Source organism: Genypterus blacodes, unplaced genomic scaffold (assembly GCF_046128005.1).
Source record: "Genypterus blacodes isolate CSIRO-AG114 ecotype Tasmania unplaced genomic scaffold, CSIRO-AGI_Gbla_v1 ptg000129l_1, whole genome shotgun sequence".
Classification (NCBI taxonomy): domain Eukaryota; kingdom Metazoa; phylum Chordata; class Actinopteri; order Ophidiiformes; family Ophidiidae; genus Genypterus; species Genypterus blacodes.
In genome coordinates, this window is record NW_027466931.1 from 369,487 (window position 1) to 383,523 (window position 14,037).

A 14,037-nucleotide genomic window follows, 5' to 3' on the forward strand; every position below is an offset into this window, starting at 1 on the left:
TCACAGATGCGATGCTTCATTTTTATGTTTTCACGCAAGCATTTTTTGCAGATTAAAGCACTATTCCAATTTTACAAATTGTTACAATTTTCTGGAAAATCAAATCCAAACTAGGTTTATATAAGTTTGAGTATTCTGGAGATGTTTGGTGTTGACTTTCTGGGTTTGTAGTCCCATTGACTCAATCTGCAGCAACATGATTCCTGATGTTTCTTGTTCTAATAAAATATTCCCTAATCACTTCTGTTTCAAATTATTTTTCACACGAAGAGGACCAGAACTCAGTACCTTCTAGTTGTGACACAACACAACCACAAAGCAAAGAAACATATCAATAGTAACATTACTTACATACAGTGTACTGTATGTAATAATCACTTAATTGTGTTCTTTTTCTCATAAGAAATCACGTCTGTAACCGCATTTCACTCAACTACTCATTTAAATTATAATTCATGTACAAATGATTGAAATTCAAATGTACTTCTAAAATCTAAAGTATGATATATAGAGGAGCAGGTGGTGCTATGGCACTTAAGAGTTAACTTGTACGATGAGAAAATCTCGTTTTGGCACTGGTAGACACAACAACTTTGTAATTTCAAACTGAAATAAACGTAACACAAAAATGCTAATTATCCATTTTTAGGAGTCATTTAGGGATACATACAAAATGTTTGTATAAGATCTCCTGTCACATGAATAGAATCATGTATGCTAATCCTAAAGTACTGTCAGTTTGTAAAACCAAGACATCAAATATGTAGATTATTTATGTGTTTTTTGTTTCTAATTATAATTCTTATTATTTCATGAGTACAGTGGTTTTCCACACAGAGTGATGCATGGAGTGTGCAAATGAAAGCAAGTTTTGTGTGACAGTATAAAAGTCAGCATTTCTTTATCAGAAGTATTTAAAAAATAATAAATAGATCGTATGATATTCACTCATGTGTCAAATGTTGTTTTTTACGTTACTAATAAACTACTCTATACAAGATGGCAGCAGATCAACATCAGAGTCCTCAGCCCCTCAGACTGTTCTGAAGCGGATGCTAGATATGTAAATGTTACAAGCAAAAGAGTTAAGAGCAGCCCAAATCAATTCCTCATAATGCTACGCACATTTTGCAGCCAAAATGTCATTTCTTGCACGTTACTTGGCTTGAAGCTGTACTCCTGCACTTAAGGAGTGTTCGTCATGGCACTATTCAAGGCCCAGTGAGAAATTAATCCCATGAACGATTCCAATGATGATAGGTTGCCAAGCAACGAGGTATCTGAGCCAATCAAGCAGTTGTCCATACAGAACATGCGTCTTCTCCCAACTGGCCAGACAGGAAGGAATTAAGGAGCATGCTCAGTTAGAGGACTGATGACAGGAGACACTTTGCAACAGTAAAACATCTTCATCAGATTGTCTCTGTGTAAAAGGATACGGGTTGTTCATCATCCTCTTTAAGTCGACCTTCTCATTGCAGTAAGGACAGGTTTGCTTCTTACCCACAATGCACCAACCGCGGATGCAGAACTCGTGGAATCTTAGGGGAGGAGGAAGTTAAGGCACAATAATGGCCATTGATCTAGTTTTCTTTCGCAATAGGGTCTTAAGAAGGAAAAGTGAGCACAAAAAGAGGGGGCAATGAAGGACAGATGGAGGGAACAAAAAGCGGCGTGGCTGAGTTGACAATGGACATGGATGAGCACTCTGCTGTCCTACGTGGGACCACAAGGATACATGTGTCCACAGGAGAGCTGGTAGGTGTCTTCTATGAAGCCTTCGTCTTCTACATCTACCAGGATTCTCTGACCGCACACTGCACAGATGTCGTCAGTCAGACTCCTGCTGGGCATGCCACCTTTGCTGTAGTACTGAACACAAACAAACAACAATGTATAATATTACATGTATAATGTATTATGCGTTATATATGACAACTGGATAAGAAAACAACATTCAGTGTCTTGGTAAGTTGTTGGGTTTGTAGAACAGCTTTGGCTGGAGAGACGGAGTACTATTCTCTTTTACCCCGATATTGGAGGCCATGTAGTCAGAGCAGATCTCTGCAAAGTCTCTGCCCATAATACAGCCCATAAAACAGTATGATGACCCTGATGGCCATGGAGTCTTCCGCTTTGACTCTAAAGAATGATGGAAAGAAAGGATTGAGAGTAAAAGAGAACAAGGAAAGACCCTCTGCATCTCCAGTCTGTCTCACTTGCCGGGTTTCCCTTGGTGGTTTTGTGCAATACCCTATGCAAATTATTTTAAAGTCTACAAAAGTCAAATGCGAGCTGTTAGTGCTTCCATTATATTAAACGTTATATTATTCAGTCTCACCTGCTGTTTCCACACTGCTCACTCTTGTACAGAAGTGCCATTAAACATAGAAGTGGATTCATTGTCTCATGTCGCTTGCTTGGCGTCTCATGTCGCGATAAACAGAAACGCACAAAAATTCAATAAAACTGACACGCCTCAAGCGATCAAGTTTGAAACTTCATGACAAACATAGGAAAACAAAAGTCAACACAGCACATGACTCACCTGAAGAAAACGTTGAAGCCAAACATGGTGAACCTCATGGCCATGTAGCCCAAGACTCCCACTGCATAACTCAGCTTATAGATCAGCAAGAACCACTTGTACACCATCCTGACAAAAATGTTTTTAGTCTTTTCCACCTCATTTTAATTAATCTTATTTTATGTAAAAGGTGAAAAGGTTTTCGGTTCTTGTTTGTATTGTAGTTTACAGTAAATGTGGACATCTAGTGGTTAGTATGAGACGGTGCAGCTGTCAAGTGATTTGCCACTTGTTTACTGAATGTGCGATTTTCAAAATGGAATTGAGAGACAAAAATAAAGTTGCTCCTTTTTGCCTGCTGCGTGCCTCAACTCTTCCCCCTTGCCTGGGCGTGGCGCAGGACAGCGGCTTGCGAGTGGCTCTGAAGATGATGTAGCTGGTGATGACGGAGAACATGCCCCACATGACAAAAACCTCCACCAGTATAGTTTGATGGTGAAGTACAGTGGGACGACCCACATCTGGACCAGAGTGACCAGCTGAGCGCGCACACACACACACACACACACACACACACACACACACACACACGGCTGTACTATTCATTCACATATGATGAACGACACACAAAATACATCCGACCACCATTCACTACATACACCATTTAAGACATTGACAGGTTAAACATAGCAAAGTTCACATTTTATTTTTTGGGAGATTGATTGATAAGACTGAAATTCAAAAGCATTACCAATATTCCCTTTCCACTGCACCGATGCATTTTGTACATTAGTTGCTTCATATTTCACAGGGTTAGCCAAAAACAGATGTGCAAATTTCAATATTTGGTCTATTGATTGTTTCTAAAATGACTACAGAAATGATAACCTACTGCAATATGAGGTTGTATGTACAAAACATTTACATACCATGATACATTATAGACAGGGTCTCTGCAGGTTTCAAAAAGTATAGGACTTTAAGACTTTTTTAAGACCTTTATGGAAGCAATTCAAGATCAATTTCACATCCACACTGGCCAAAAAAGTAGGATATGAAAGACAATCAGAGTCCCAGAATTACTTGCAAAGTAGATGAATTTATTCACATTCAACATGAACATTCAACTAAACATGACTACACAGAACTGTGTGTATGCAAGTGTGTGTGTGTGTGTGTGTGTGTGTGTGTGTGTGTGTGTGTGTGTGTGTGCGTGTGTGTACACAAGAACTAAGCTTGGGGGGGTGTAGGAGTGTAAGGTTTTCCTTCCTCCCGTCAGGGGGCCACGGCGTTGCCAACCCTTTTGACTACAACCTCAGATCAGACGAGACAACCCGCTGAATTTAACCATAGTACTAAGCGGAAGAAAAGAAAGTAACTAGGTTTCCCTAGGTAGCGACGAGCAAAGAGGAAGAAGCCCGGAGACGCAACCCAGAGCAGGTGGCAAATTCCGGCACCAGACCGAGGGTCTACCAGTACCGTCACAAAAAGTTCAAAAGAACTTTGAAGAAGAATGTTCAAGAGGGCCTAAAACCATTGAGAGGTAATCAAGCGGGGTCCATGCGGTCTGCCCTGGGGACTCGTCCAATCAATCTTTAAGATGATCCAGCAGAACCAGGAGGCTCCAGCTCTGCAGCACCACTTCGTCCTGTAACTTCCGACTCCGGTTTAACAGACGAGAATGCCGCCGTCTATTATACCATCAGTTAGGTAAGACTGAATGTCTCAAGAAGCAGAATTTGGATGACAAAAAGACTCACAAAGATCCGGACCAAAGTTTTATCCTTGTTTTTTTCTTTATTGATTTGCTATAATTGGCTGCCGGTTTAGTGGGTATGTCTCATTAAAAACACAATTCAAGAAAATGAAGACCTTCACTTGTGATAAATTACAATTTGTGTTTTTTAGTCATTAAGACTTGTAGTTGTACATACATATCTGTGTTTTTGGGGTGTTTGCTGATACATTTCATTAGATTTGTATACCATAAAAGAAGTAAAGGCAGGTTCTGATGCGATTGTTAGTTTAAATACAATATACACTATTGATTCATTGTATTCATGCTGGTTGATTGAAAAGTCAGCTGTAATGTTCCAGATGACAGGGAATCTCAAAACCTTCTGATTCTCTGCTAAGCATCAACAACAAGAATACAAAAATTAAGTCAAGTAAAGCAAGATTTTAAGAAACACTTACAGAAACAACCAAGTTTAAAGCAAACCGAGCTGAATCTAAGAAAGGTAAAGGCAAAAGTTTCAGTGCTGATAAAAAAGTATGTAAGCATCAGCCGTTATTTAGCCATCTTACTGCCGTCTTAGTTTTGATGAGTTTGTCTTGCTGACTGAAGCTCCATCTGAATCTCCTCTCTCTGTCTTTCTGCCTCCTGCAGGTCCTGGTTTAATTGCTTCATTTGGTTTTCCACCTCTTCTTTCCTTTCTGTCAGACTTGTCAGCATATTTTCTGTTGACCGCAGGACTGTTTCTGTATTCTTGAGCAAAAGCTTATGCTTTTCATATCTCAACTCTAGCTTCTTTTCGACTATGTGATTCTTCTTTATCTTACCTAATTGTTCTTCATCCTGCTGAATCAGTGCTTTGAATGGCTCTATCTGGTCGGTCAGATATTGCTTTTCAACACTCAAATCATTGACCCACTGTAGCACCTTCGCCTCTTCTCCCTCTTGCTGCCCTAACTCTCTGTGAAGGTATCTTATTTGCTTTGCCACCATGTCACTAAGGAGAGCTTTGACTCCGTCTTCTTTAACCAACTCTTGGTGTTCAGCATCGCCCCCTTGAACTTTGCATTCTGTGTGTATAAAGAAACATGAAACACTTTTACTCATCTTTTGCAGTAAACTGACTTAGTTCATAACTCAACAGTCTACTCACTGAGTTTAGTTTGTCTCCGTTTCCACACAAAAACAAGGAAGGCAACTGCAACAATGGAAATCAGGCAAACAGCCACACCAATGATGACAGGAACACTAGAGCAAGATGAAGCCATGAGAAACTCATCTGAAACTATAAAACAAAGAACACGGCAACATTTATAGAAAATCAAACCTCAGCTGATGGAAAATAATCAACCAGCAGATCATAAATACATTAGAGTACCTGGAATGTGTATCCGCGTCTCTCTGGTCTGGTTGGTTTTGTTGTCTTGTAGTTTACAGGTGAATGTGTTGGCGTGTTTGTTGCCACAGTCACTGAGCTGCTGACAGTACAGAGACCATCAGGACCTCTGAGCGTCTCTGTAGGTCCAGCAGAGACGATGTTTCCCTCAGCGTCCCGCCAAAGCACATCAGGCTCTGGATACCAGCCTGCACACTCAGACTCTAACATCACTTCACCGCCGACTCTGTTGATGCCCACTGTGAGAGGAGAGGGGACTGAACCTGATGATGAGAGGGGAGACGTGTCTGGTTTAAGAATAAAGATCTCACACCACACAATCATCAATTCAAGTCAAGAGTGTTTGATAATGCTCCATAATATGTCAACATGCAGCTCTTACTCAGTTCTGGACCTCCAGACCCTCACTGATGTTTTCCAAGTTAATGAAAAAAATCTAACTGATTTGACTGACAGCAGCACCATTAGGTCGATTGATGTTGCCTTTTGTGCTTAAGTAGTGGGGTCACACGGCCACCAATTTTGGGTATGGCAGACTGATCCATTCATCTGATACAGCACTTTTAAAAGAATGAACCAAACCCACTGAACTGCCAGCAATTATAATACAGTTAACAAAAATTCAAAAAGGTGGAACATCTCATTTGGCACAAATGGGCAAGGCCTACAGATATATGGATGAATGTCAAGGAATCCAAAGATAAATAAACATTACAGCATTCAGCTTCCCAATCCTTAATTGATCTAACATACAGAGGCTTTTCTGTCATGTTTTCTCAACAGATCAACTTTACTTACTAACAACAAGATCCATGTTTGCTTCTATCCCCAAGGTAGGAATGAAGCATCTGTACGTCCCCTCATCAGACAGCTGGACTCCACTTAGTCTCAGCAAAACGTCTCTGAGCTTCAGTCCATCAACGTTCAGCGATGTTCGTCCCCTGTACGACGGATGCTTTTCACTCTTCAGCTCTGTGCCGTTGCGAAACACAAACACAAATCTGGTGTTGAGGTCAGGTCGCAGCCACTCAATGGTCTCGGGGGCGGCATTGCTGGAGGGTTCCAAGTGACATGGCAGGACAGTGGCGTCCCCAAGCGTTGCCACCACTGGCTGAGACGGACCAATCGCCTGAGGCTGAGCTGCGAGGAAGAATCATTATCATCATTGTAGGCTCTTTTCCCGCTGTGTGTGTGTGTCAATGATGTGTTACCTTCACAACCACATTGGATCAGATGAATGGCAGCAAAAACCAGAGACACGAAGACGCAGAGCTCTGATTTAAAGGAGAGTTTGTCCTTCACCTGAGACATCCTGGACCTGCAAAAGAAGTGAAATAATATCAATAGCAATATCATGTTGGACTTGTGTGTTTAATCGTAATAACCCAATAAGAGAAGACTTAAAAAAGGATCCTTGCATTACTAAGCAACATTAATGTGACTGCATATTGCAGACATGTGATGACGTGTGCAGCTCATTCTTATCAGTTGCTTGTACTTTCACTTGCGTTTGTTAAAGAATCAAGGACATTTATGCACAAATGTTTTAGCCGCTGGTTACCTTCTTCAATACTTGATTCAGAAAAGTTTGAAAGATACAATGTTGCCGCCCCCTTTTTGAATAATGCAAACAAATGTATACGTAAACATGTATACGTAAACAAAATTATAGTCACAATTTTAAATATACTGTACACAGTAAGTACTGACTACTGTCATATTAAATGCGTAGTGTGTGAAGTATTCAAGTAGCAATAGTAGTAGAAAAGAGTAAGAGTTCATACTGACCTTTTTTGCACATTCCTGCTCTCTCTCACACACACACACACACACACACACACACATTCTGTACATAGCCTGTTAATGAGTAACCATACAAGTTCAACCCTAACAACAAAATATAAAATGATAAAATGGCGAGTGCAGCTCGAGTTCAACCCCTGAGTTTACTATTGAACAATTCAACAATAATATACTGTATAAACTGTTTTCCTCCACTTCATTAAACATTCCCACATATAAAAATTTAGTTCAAACGTACATTTTCTGTAATACAAATAAATGTATCCTGCATATTGAGTATAGGTTCATACTATAAAATGTTCAACAACACTGCAAATACACATGTAAAAACTCCCAGTAAAAACTAGAGCATTCTATATGTTACATGCTGTACATGTGCTTGCGCTCAACTTGTTGCTGCACAATAAATTTACTGTGGGATCTGGATAACTGCACCTTCACTGGGACTTTACGTAGTTCCTCATGACAATGATCTATGATAACTAATCCATGCGTGCATTTCCTCATCGCGATCTTAATCCAGAATGAGAAAATAACTCAAATTTCCTACAGGTGTGATGAGTCTGACGGCAGCAATCGATCTCAGATGAGCAGAGCCAGGATTACTGGTATTCTATGCATTTTTAAATTTAAAAAAAAATCAAACAATGAAAAACACCTTTTTACAGGTTTTAACCCATTTTAGACACTTGATAAATATCTCATAACAATCTCAGGAATTACTAGAATGAGTTTTGAATGTAAGCCTCCTGGTGGTGAATATGAATCACATGAGATGACTTTGCATTTAAGCATCTGCAGTTTTCTATGTTTACATTATCTTTGATTATCTTTATGTGATCATATTATCTTTGAACTTGATGCCTAATTTTGTTCACAAATGTAAAAGCACCCTAGTAATTTAAGGCAACTAAATACAACTGAAACGTTTAAAACGTCTTTATTTTAAAAAACACTTTATGAGCTTGTTGACACAAACATTCCCAACTGCATAGTAATATTTTCTAGGTGATTTACAGCATTAATGGGGAGACCTTATGTTGACCTTAGCGAATATGAGAATATGTTCTAACACATTAACCACAATGTGCTTCACCTGTTCCAAAATAACCGACATACGTGCTGAAACACAACCAATGATGAAAAAAAAGTTTATTAAGCAGAGTTGTTCGTCTTTCCTGAAGTCGTCTGTCTGTAACCGAGTGACCTGTAAGAAGATATAAGAAGAAAATACAATATAATAATACAAAATTACACATATGAATGACATACTGTTATAAGAAGTGTTTTAGTAGATCAGTGGTTCAGGTACAATGCAGTCATTTCCAGAATAAAATAAAAATAAAACAGATTACTGGGCTTAAATTTAGAGGTTCTTGTTTTCCAGATTTTCTTGCTTCTTTGTATTTCATTCAGTTTGGCATTACAGAAGCCCAATAGAGTTGTAATAAACGAATATGTATGACCTCAGTCTTACCTTCACCGGATTGCAGAATACAAAGCCTCATCAACTGTCAATCGTGGTGCAGTACCTGAAGTGGCCACTGCTCTCCCTGAGCAGATGGAAACTCCTGCAACTGGCAAAGCACCCAGGGTGGCACCACAACCACGTGACAAGTTTAGAGATTTTGCTATTGTTGTTGTTGTTACAGCACAACTATCAAGTCGACCTGTGTCTCATTTTAGCAGAAGAAGTGAGTGCAATCATACCCAAAATTTGGTGACAATCAACAAATTCATTCATGACATACAGAACTTTTTGAAGAATGAGCCACGCCCACTCAACTTTGGCAGCCAACTCCAACTCGAGTCTCACCTGGGCTCAGGTTGTAGTGAACCTGTGTCGTTCCATCGTCCTCTGAGAGTGGAAGACATAAACTCAAATTAATGTGTGACATTGGTAATCATGATGTTAACATCAATCATGAAGGACGAGATCATTGTAGCCATTCGGTTGCTTGAATCAAGCTCATCTACAATTTGTTTAGGTTTTCAATCATGATTTGATACCAACATTTGTATTTCGGCTTGATAATAATGCAGGGATATTTTGTTAGCTTTGGCCTGCTTCTTCAGCTCAAACAAACCCAGAAAGGAGGAGAAATGTGCCTCTCCTGCAGTATACTGTATGTATGTGTTTGTGGCTTCTTCCTCTCATCTCCAAAATCTCAATCCTGTCATAGTGAATGGTTTGTTATCACTCCCCAGTATGGAATGCAGCCATTGTATTTTGTAATCATTTTGTTCTTTCATACCTACTTCTTAATTTATTATTTCACCTGAATTCTCTTTGTATCATTTGTAGCTTCTACACTGACAAACGGAAAAAACATTCTTTCTTTTTCTGTACGTGGTTTGCAGGTGTGGTTTGAGAAGCTCGAAGAGGAGCTGAATGAGAGTCATAGTCTAAATACATATCACAGATACTGTGACAGATACTGATACAGACACGACGAGCAGTCGTGGTTTTCACTTCATTTCTTTTTCTACACATGACGTTTAAGAAATGTCTTCACTGCCGGTTTCAAGAATAAATCCGCAAAGCAGTGCCCTTTGAGGCGGAGACATTTATTTTTAATAGCTACGTGGTTAAGTAAATATATTGCACACACGTGTGTTTTACCCCATGGAGGTTAAATAAAGTAAATATCAGTGTTAAACAATAACGTACCTTTTGTCTTCCTTTGTTTGTTGACAGTGGCGTACGTCAGCTCAGCGAAGCAGGCCTCTACAGGCACTCAAACATTATAGAAAATACAGAAATAATGTATGTTGACAAACAAGTAGGTTTACAGAATATACAGCATATGTTACAAAACTGGGACAAAATGAACTGAAACACCCCTGACTTCCAGCAAGCTATGCATTGTTGCTAGCTGAATTTTCCTCCACAGCTGATGTGAAGCCATCACCCAAGGCCAAACAGTTTTCAGCTTAAGCCTTTTTTCAAGTGTGACAAGAGGTGAAATTCAAATCAAGTGGAGCAAGTTCAAAGTCCGTCATGTTCATCTGCCGCTATGACATTACAGCTGTTTCAGGCTCAGAACTTACCAGTCAACCTTTGTGGCATATTATTGGTGATTTGTCAAGAGTCTTAGTCATCCAGGTCATGGTAGTTGATTGAAGTTGATTCTCAGGCAACTGGACTTAGTTGCTAGTAAGTTATTCAGAACTGAAGGAGCCCCTTGGATGAGAGGCTGAACATCAAGTTTTTACTACCAAGTCCAGTTGCCTGAAAATCAACTTTCCTTTGATTGCTGATATTGAGGTCCATCAGGACAAAAACCTCACCCCACCAAAACAGCTTCTTCCCCTCTGCAGTGGGCCTCATCAACAAGTCCCTGGTCACCCACTGACTGATCAATCAGATCACCAGATCTGCACCAGAGTTTAAAACTCTGGTGCTAGCCTACAGGGCAGTGAAAGGAACAGCTCCTTCATACCTCCATGCTATGGTCAAGCCCTACACCCCCGGCCGACCACTTTGCTCTGCTGCCTCCAGGCGACTGGCTGCCCCGGCGCTCAGCGGCCCCTGCTTGCGATCGATGCGGTCACGGCTTTTCTCTGTTCTGGCACCCCAGTGGTGGAATGATCTCCCGACTGATGTCAGGACAGCGGAGTCGCTGCCCATCTTTCGCCGCAGGCTGAAGACCCATCTCTTCAAGAAACACTACCCGGATCCTCCCTCTTAGGACATCACCTACTCTGTCCTAGCTCTTCTGATACTCTTGTTTTCTAATCTTTCATTTCTAATCTGTCCTTTTTTTTTCTCATTTATCATAGTACCTAACTTATTGCACTTCTACTCTAGCTCTAGTTATGCTCTTAGCTGTTGGTTTAGGAAGGAAATGCGCTTACGATTTCTTGTGACCTGAAGTTCTTTTATCTACCTTTGTTGAACACACTTATTGTAAGTCGCTTTGGATAAAAGCGTCTGCTAAATGACCGTAATGTAATGTAATGTAAATGGAATGGTTTCACGCCCTTGCACGGTGACGTGAAAGGGAAGTATTTGTTTTGTTTGCAGAATCCATTCTTTGAGTTACAAATGACCCGCTTTTCATTTCTGTAGGATGAGATATAGTAGGGATAATTTGTGTAATTTATATTTGAGGTTAAGGTAACTGTGACTGCTGTTTTTGTGAGTAGAAATTGGTTTATTGATTTAAGAAATTGTTTAAAGCCTAGTGGGAGGGGCTATGGAAATAAAAGGAGACTGCCTCAGCCTGGGAGCGGGTAGTCGTGGTTGGGTTACACCGAAGGTAACAGTGACGTGCTTTATAATGAGTCATGTTTAGTTGGAAAACAGTGGAAACCTGTTAGAGTTATTGAGAAACTCCTTTTTTCTTTTCCTTAGAGTGTGAAACCTGTTTTGTAAGGTAATTTTTGTTTGGCAGTCCTGTGCATTTTTCTTTTGTATCTTTTGCACCTTGGAGGCCGGAAATAAAAGAACCACAACGCTATCTTCCGACTACGCCTGGTGTTTTGTGGAGGTTAGAGGTAGAACCCCGCGACAGAGCCATTCATCTGTACAATTGTTAATTGAATTTATACTTTCTGTCAATAACGTTGTATGTTGCAGTTTTCGATTTATTCCTTTTTGCTCTTAATATGTTGATTGCACCAACTACCAAAACATGTAAGTAAAAATTCATTGTAAGTAAAAACCTACTTGGCAATAAAGCTTTTCTGATTCTGATTCTGATGTAGATAGTCCTCACCTGGCTGATGCTCACGTGGTTGATCTGAAGACGTTGATGTTGGTCCCATATAGGAAAAGCAGAGTCCTGCTAAAGTGCAGAAGGGACAAATAATAGCATCAAAATGTTTAAAGAAGATTGTTCCAAAACAATACCTCGAATAAAACAACATCCAAGACCCTAAGAACCTCCAAGAAGTTCCTCAACCTCAAGGACTACTACATCTTCTCAAGTGACGACAGACCAGTGTTCCCACCACCCCGGAAAGAAACAATCCAAGGCAGAAATTGAAGTCACCTAGGCCTCGAGCACTTTGCAGCAGAGACGCTGGTGAGAAGTTTTTGTAAATGTAAAACAGTCCCACTGCCAACAGCAGAGCCACCAACAGAGACGTGACAGCTATCCATGGTGCATAATGGGAGGAGGGAGGAGTCTCTTTGTGACATTCTGGATAACGGAAAGAGCGTTCTGTAAAATGACAAGATGCATACAACTTCAGACAGAGGCCATGCCAAATTCAAATTATTGATGATGTCCAATAATAATGTCTGAGGTCTCACCTGTGACCATCATCAGGCTCTCTGCTGATTGTCGAGATGCAGACATGTTGCACCTGTAGAGTCCTTCATCAGACTTACAAACAGCAGAGATGGTGATCTGTGCTGTGGAACTGTGCTGTAAGAGACGGCCATCTTTATAGAAATCAGCCGGCAGATGGGAGGAAGCAGAGTTCCTACAGCGCAGAGTCACGGCATCTCCCTCCATCAAAGGACGGACAGGACTCTCCAGGATCACAGAACCATCTGAAAAAAGTGTTTGTATATGAATTATTACTACAAACTACTATAATCTATAAGTTCCATAGGTGAACTTGGTTGAATTTTGAGTCGCATTTGCTTGCTGTGAAACTCGCAATGAACGCACAGCTAGCACTTGATATGAACCATTCTATTGATTGTTAACCCACCTGTGACGGTGATGTTGACCGTGTTGCTCCTACTCCCTCCTCCCTCACACCAGTACTCCCCGCTGTCAAAGGTGAAGCCAGTACTAATGTTGTGTCTCCCAGAGTTGTGGCTGCAGGTGTTGATTCCCTCCCTGGTCCTCCAGCACACTCTCCACCCAGCCCATCCATCCAAGCTCTCACAGTCTAGAAAGACCGACTCAAACTCGAAGACCTGCAGTCTGGATGGAACGATGAGACCCAAAGCTACATCGGAGACAAGATTCCAAAGCAAGCTTCAGTGCAAAGAGTACTTGGTACTTGCAAGAGACTGTTTAAGGTCTTTGACAGGATGGATACGTTAACCTGAACCCATCTTGGCCTGACTGGAATGGATTATGTTAGTTATCGTGCAACTTTCCAAACTTCGAAATGACAAGAAATAAAATGAGCTGTATGTTTTATAGATGAATGCGAAAACTAGTTTACACAAACTGTAAAGGTATTTGTGTGTGTGTTAGTTACCGCCATCCTGAGCTTTAGAAGCCGACGGCAACAAAACATTCAGCGCTACTTTTATCCACCAATATTTTCTTAATCGATTAAATTCATATCAGTGACAAATCTACTATTGATCAGTCATGAACACTCCTAATTCATACATTGCACAGTGGTTTTGATCAGCACACAGCAAACTCATTCCTGCTATCAGGCCGCAGCCAATCACAGTGATCATGGTGACGAGGTCATGCATGTTTACAGGCATGTTTGGACAAAGAAATGGACACTCGCCAAAGAGAGACTAGATTTAGAGCTGTAGAGCTCGTAGCTCTATGAGATATATAATGTATCTTGTATAGACACAGTCTGGCGTACGTAAATGTCACGATGACTGTGGATTCATCTTTGCCGATGACATCTCGGGGAATGGGA

The 14,037-nt window shown here is 40.6% G+C and overlaps 1 protein-coding gene and 2 pseudogenes across 1 annotated transcript; all 3 read right to left on the reverse strand.

Moving 5' to 3' along the window:
- Positions 1-1,145: 1,145 nt before the first annotated feature.
- LOC143010593 (RING finger protein 175-like) lies at positions 1,146-4,982 on the reverse strand (annotated as a pseudogene).
- A 124-nt stretch (positions 4,983-5,106) lies between these two features.
- Positions 5,107-7,481, reverse strand: LOC143010699 (butyrophilin subfamily 1 member A1-like; annotated as a pseudogene).
- A 2,588-nt stretch (positions 7,482-10,069) lies between these two features.
- Positions 10,070-13,858, reverse strand: LOC143010594 (low affinity immunoglobulin gamma Fc region receptor III-A-like). Its single transcript, XM_076162968.1, has 7 exons — positions 13,774-13,858; positions 13,630-13,677; positions 13,129-13,371; positions 12,722-12,964; positions 12,459-12,629; positions 12,183-12,251; positions 10,070-10,189 (listed from the first exon to the last, which is right to left on the reverse strand). Exons 1-7 carry the CDS (start codon positions 13,856-13,858, stop codon positions 10,095-10,097), a joined length of 954 nt encoding a protein of 317 aa, XP_076019083.1. The 3' UTR covers positions 10,070-10,094.
- Positions 13,859-14,037: the final 179 nt, after the last annotated feature.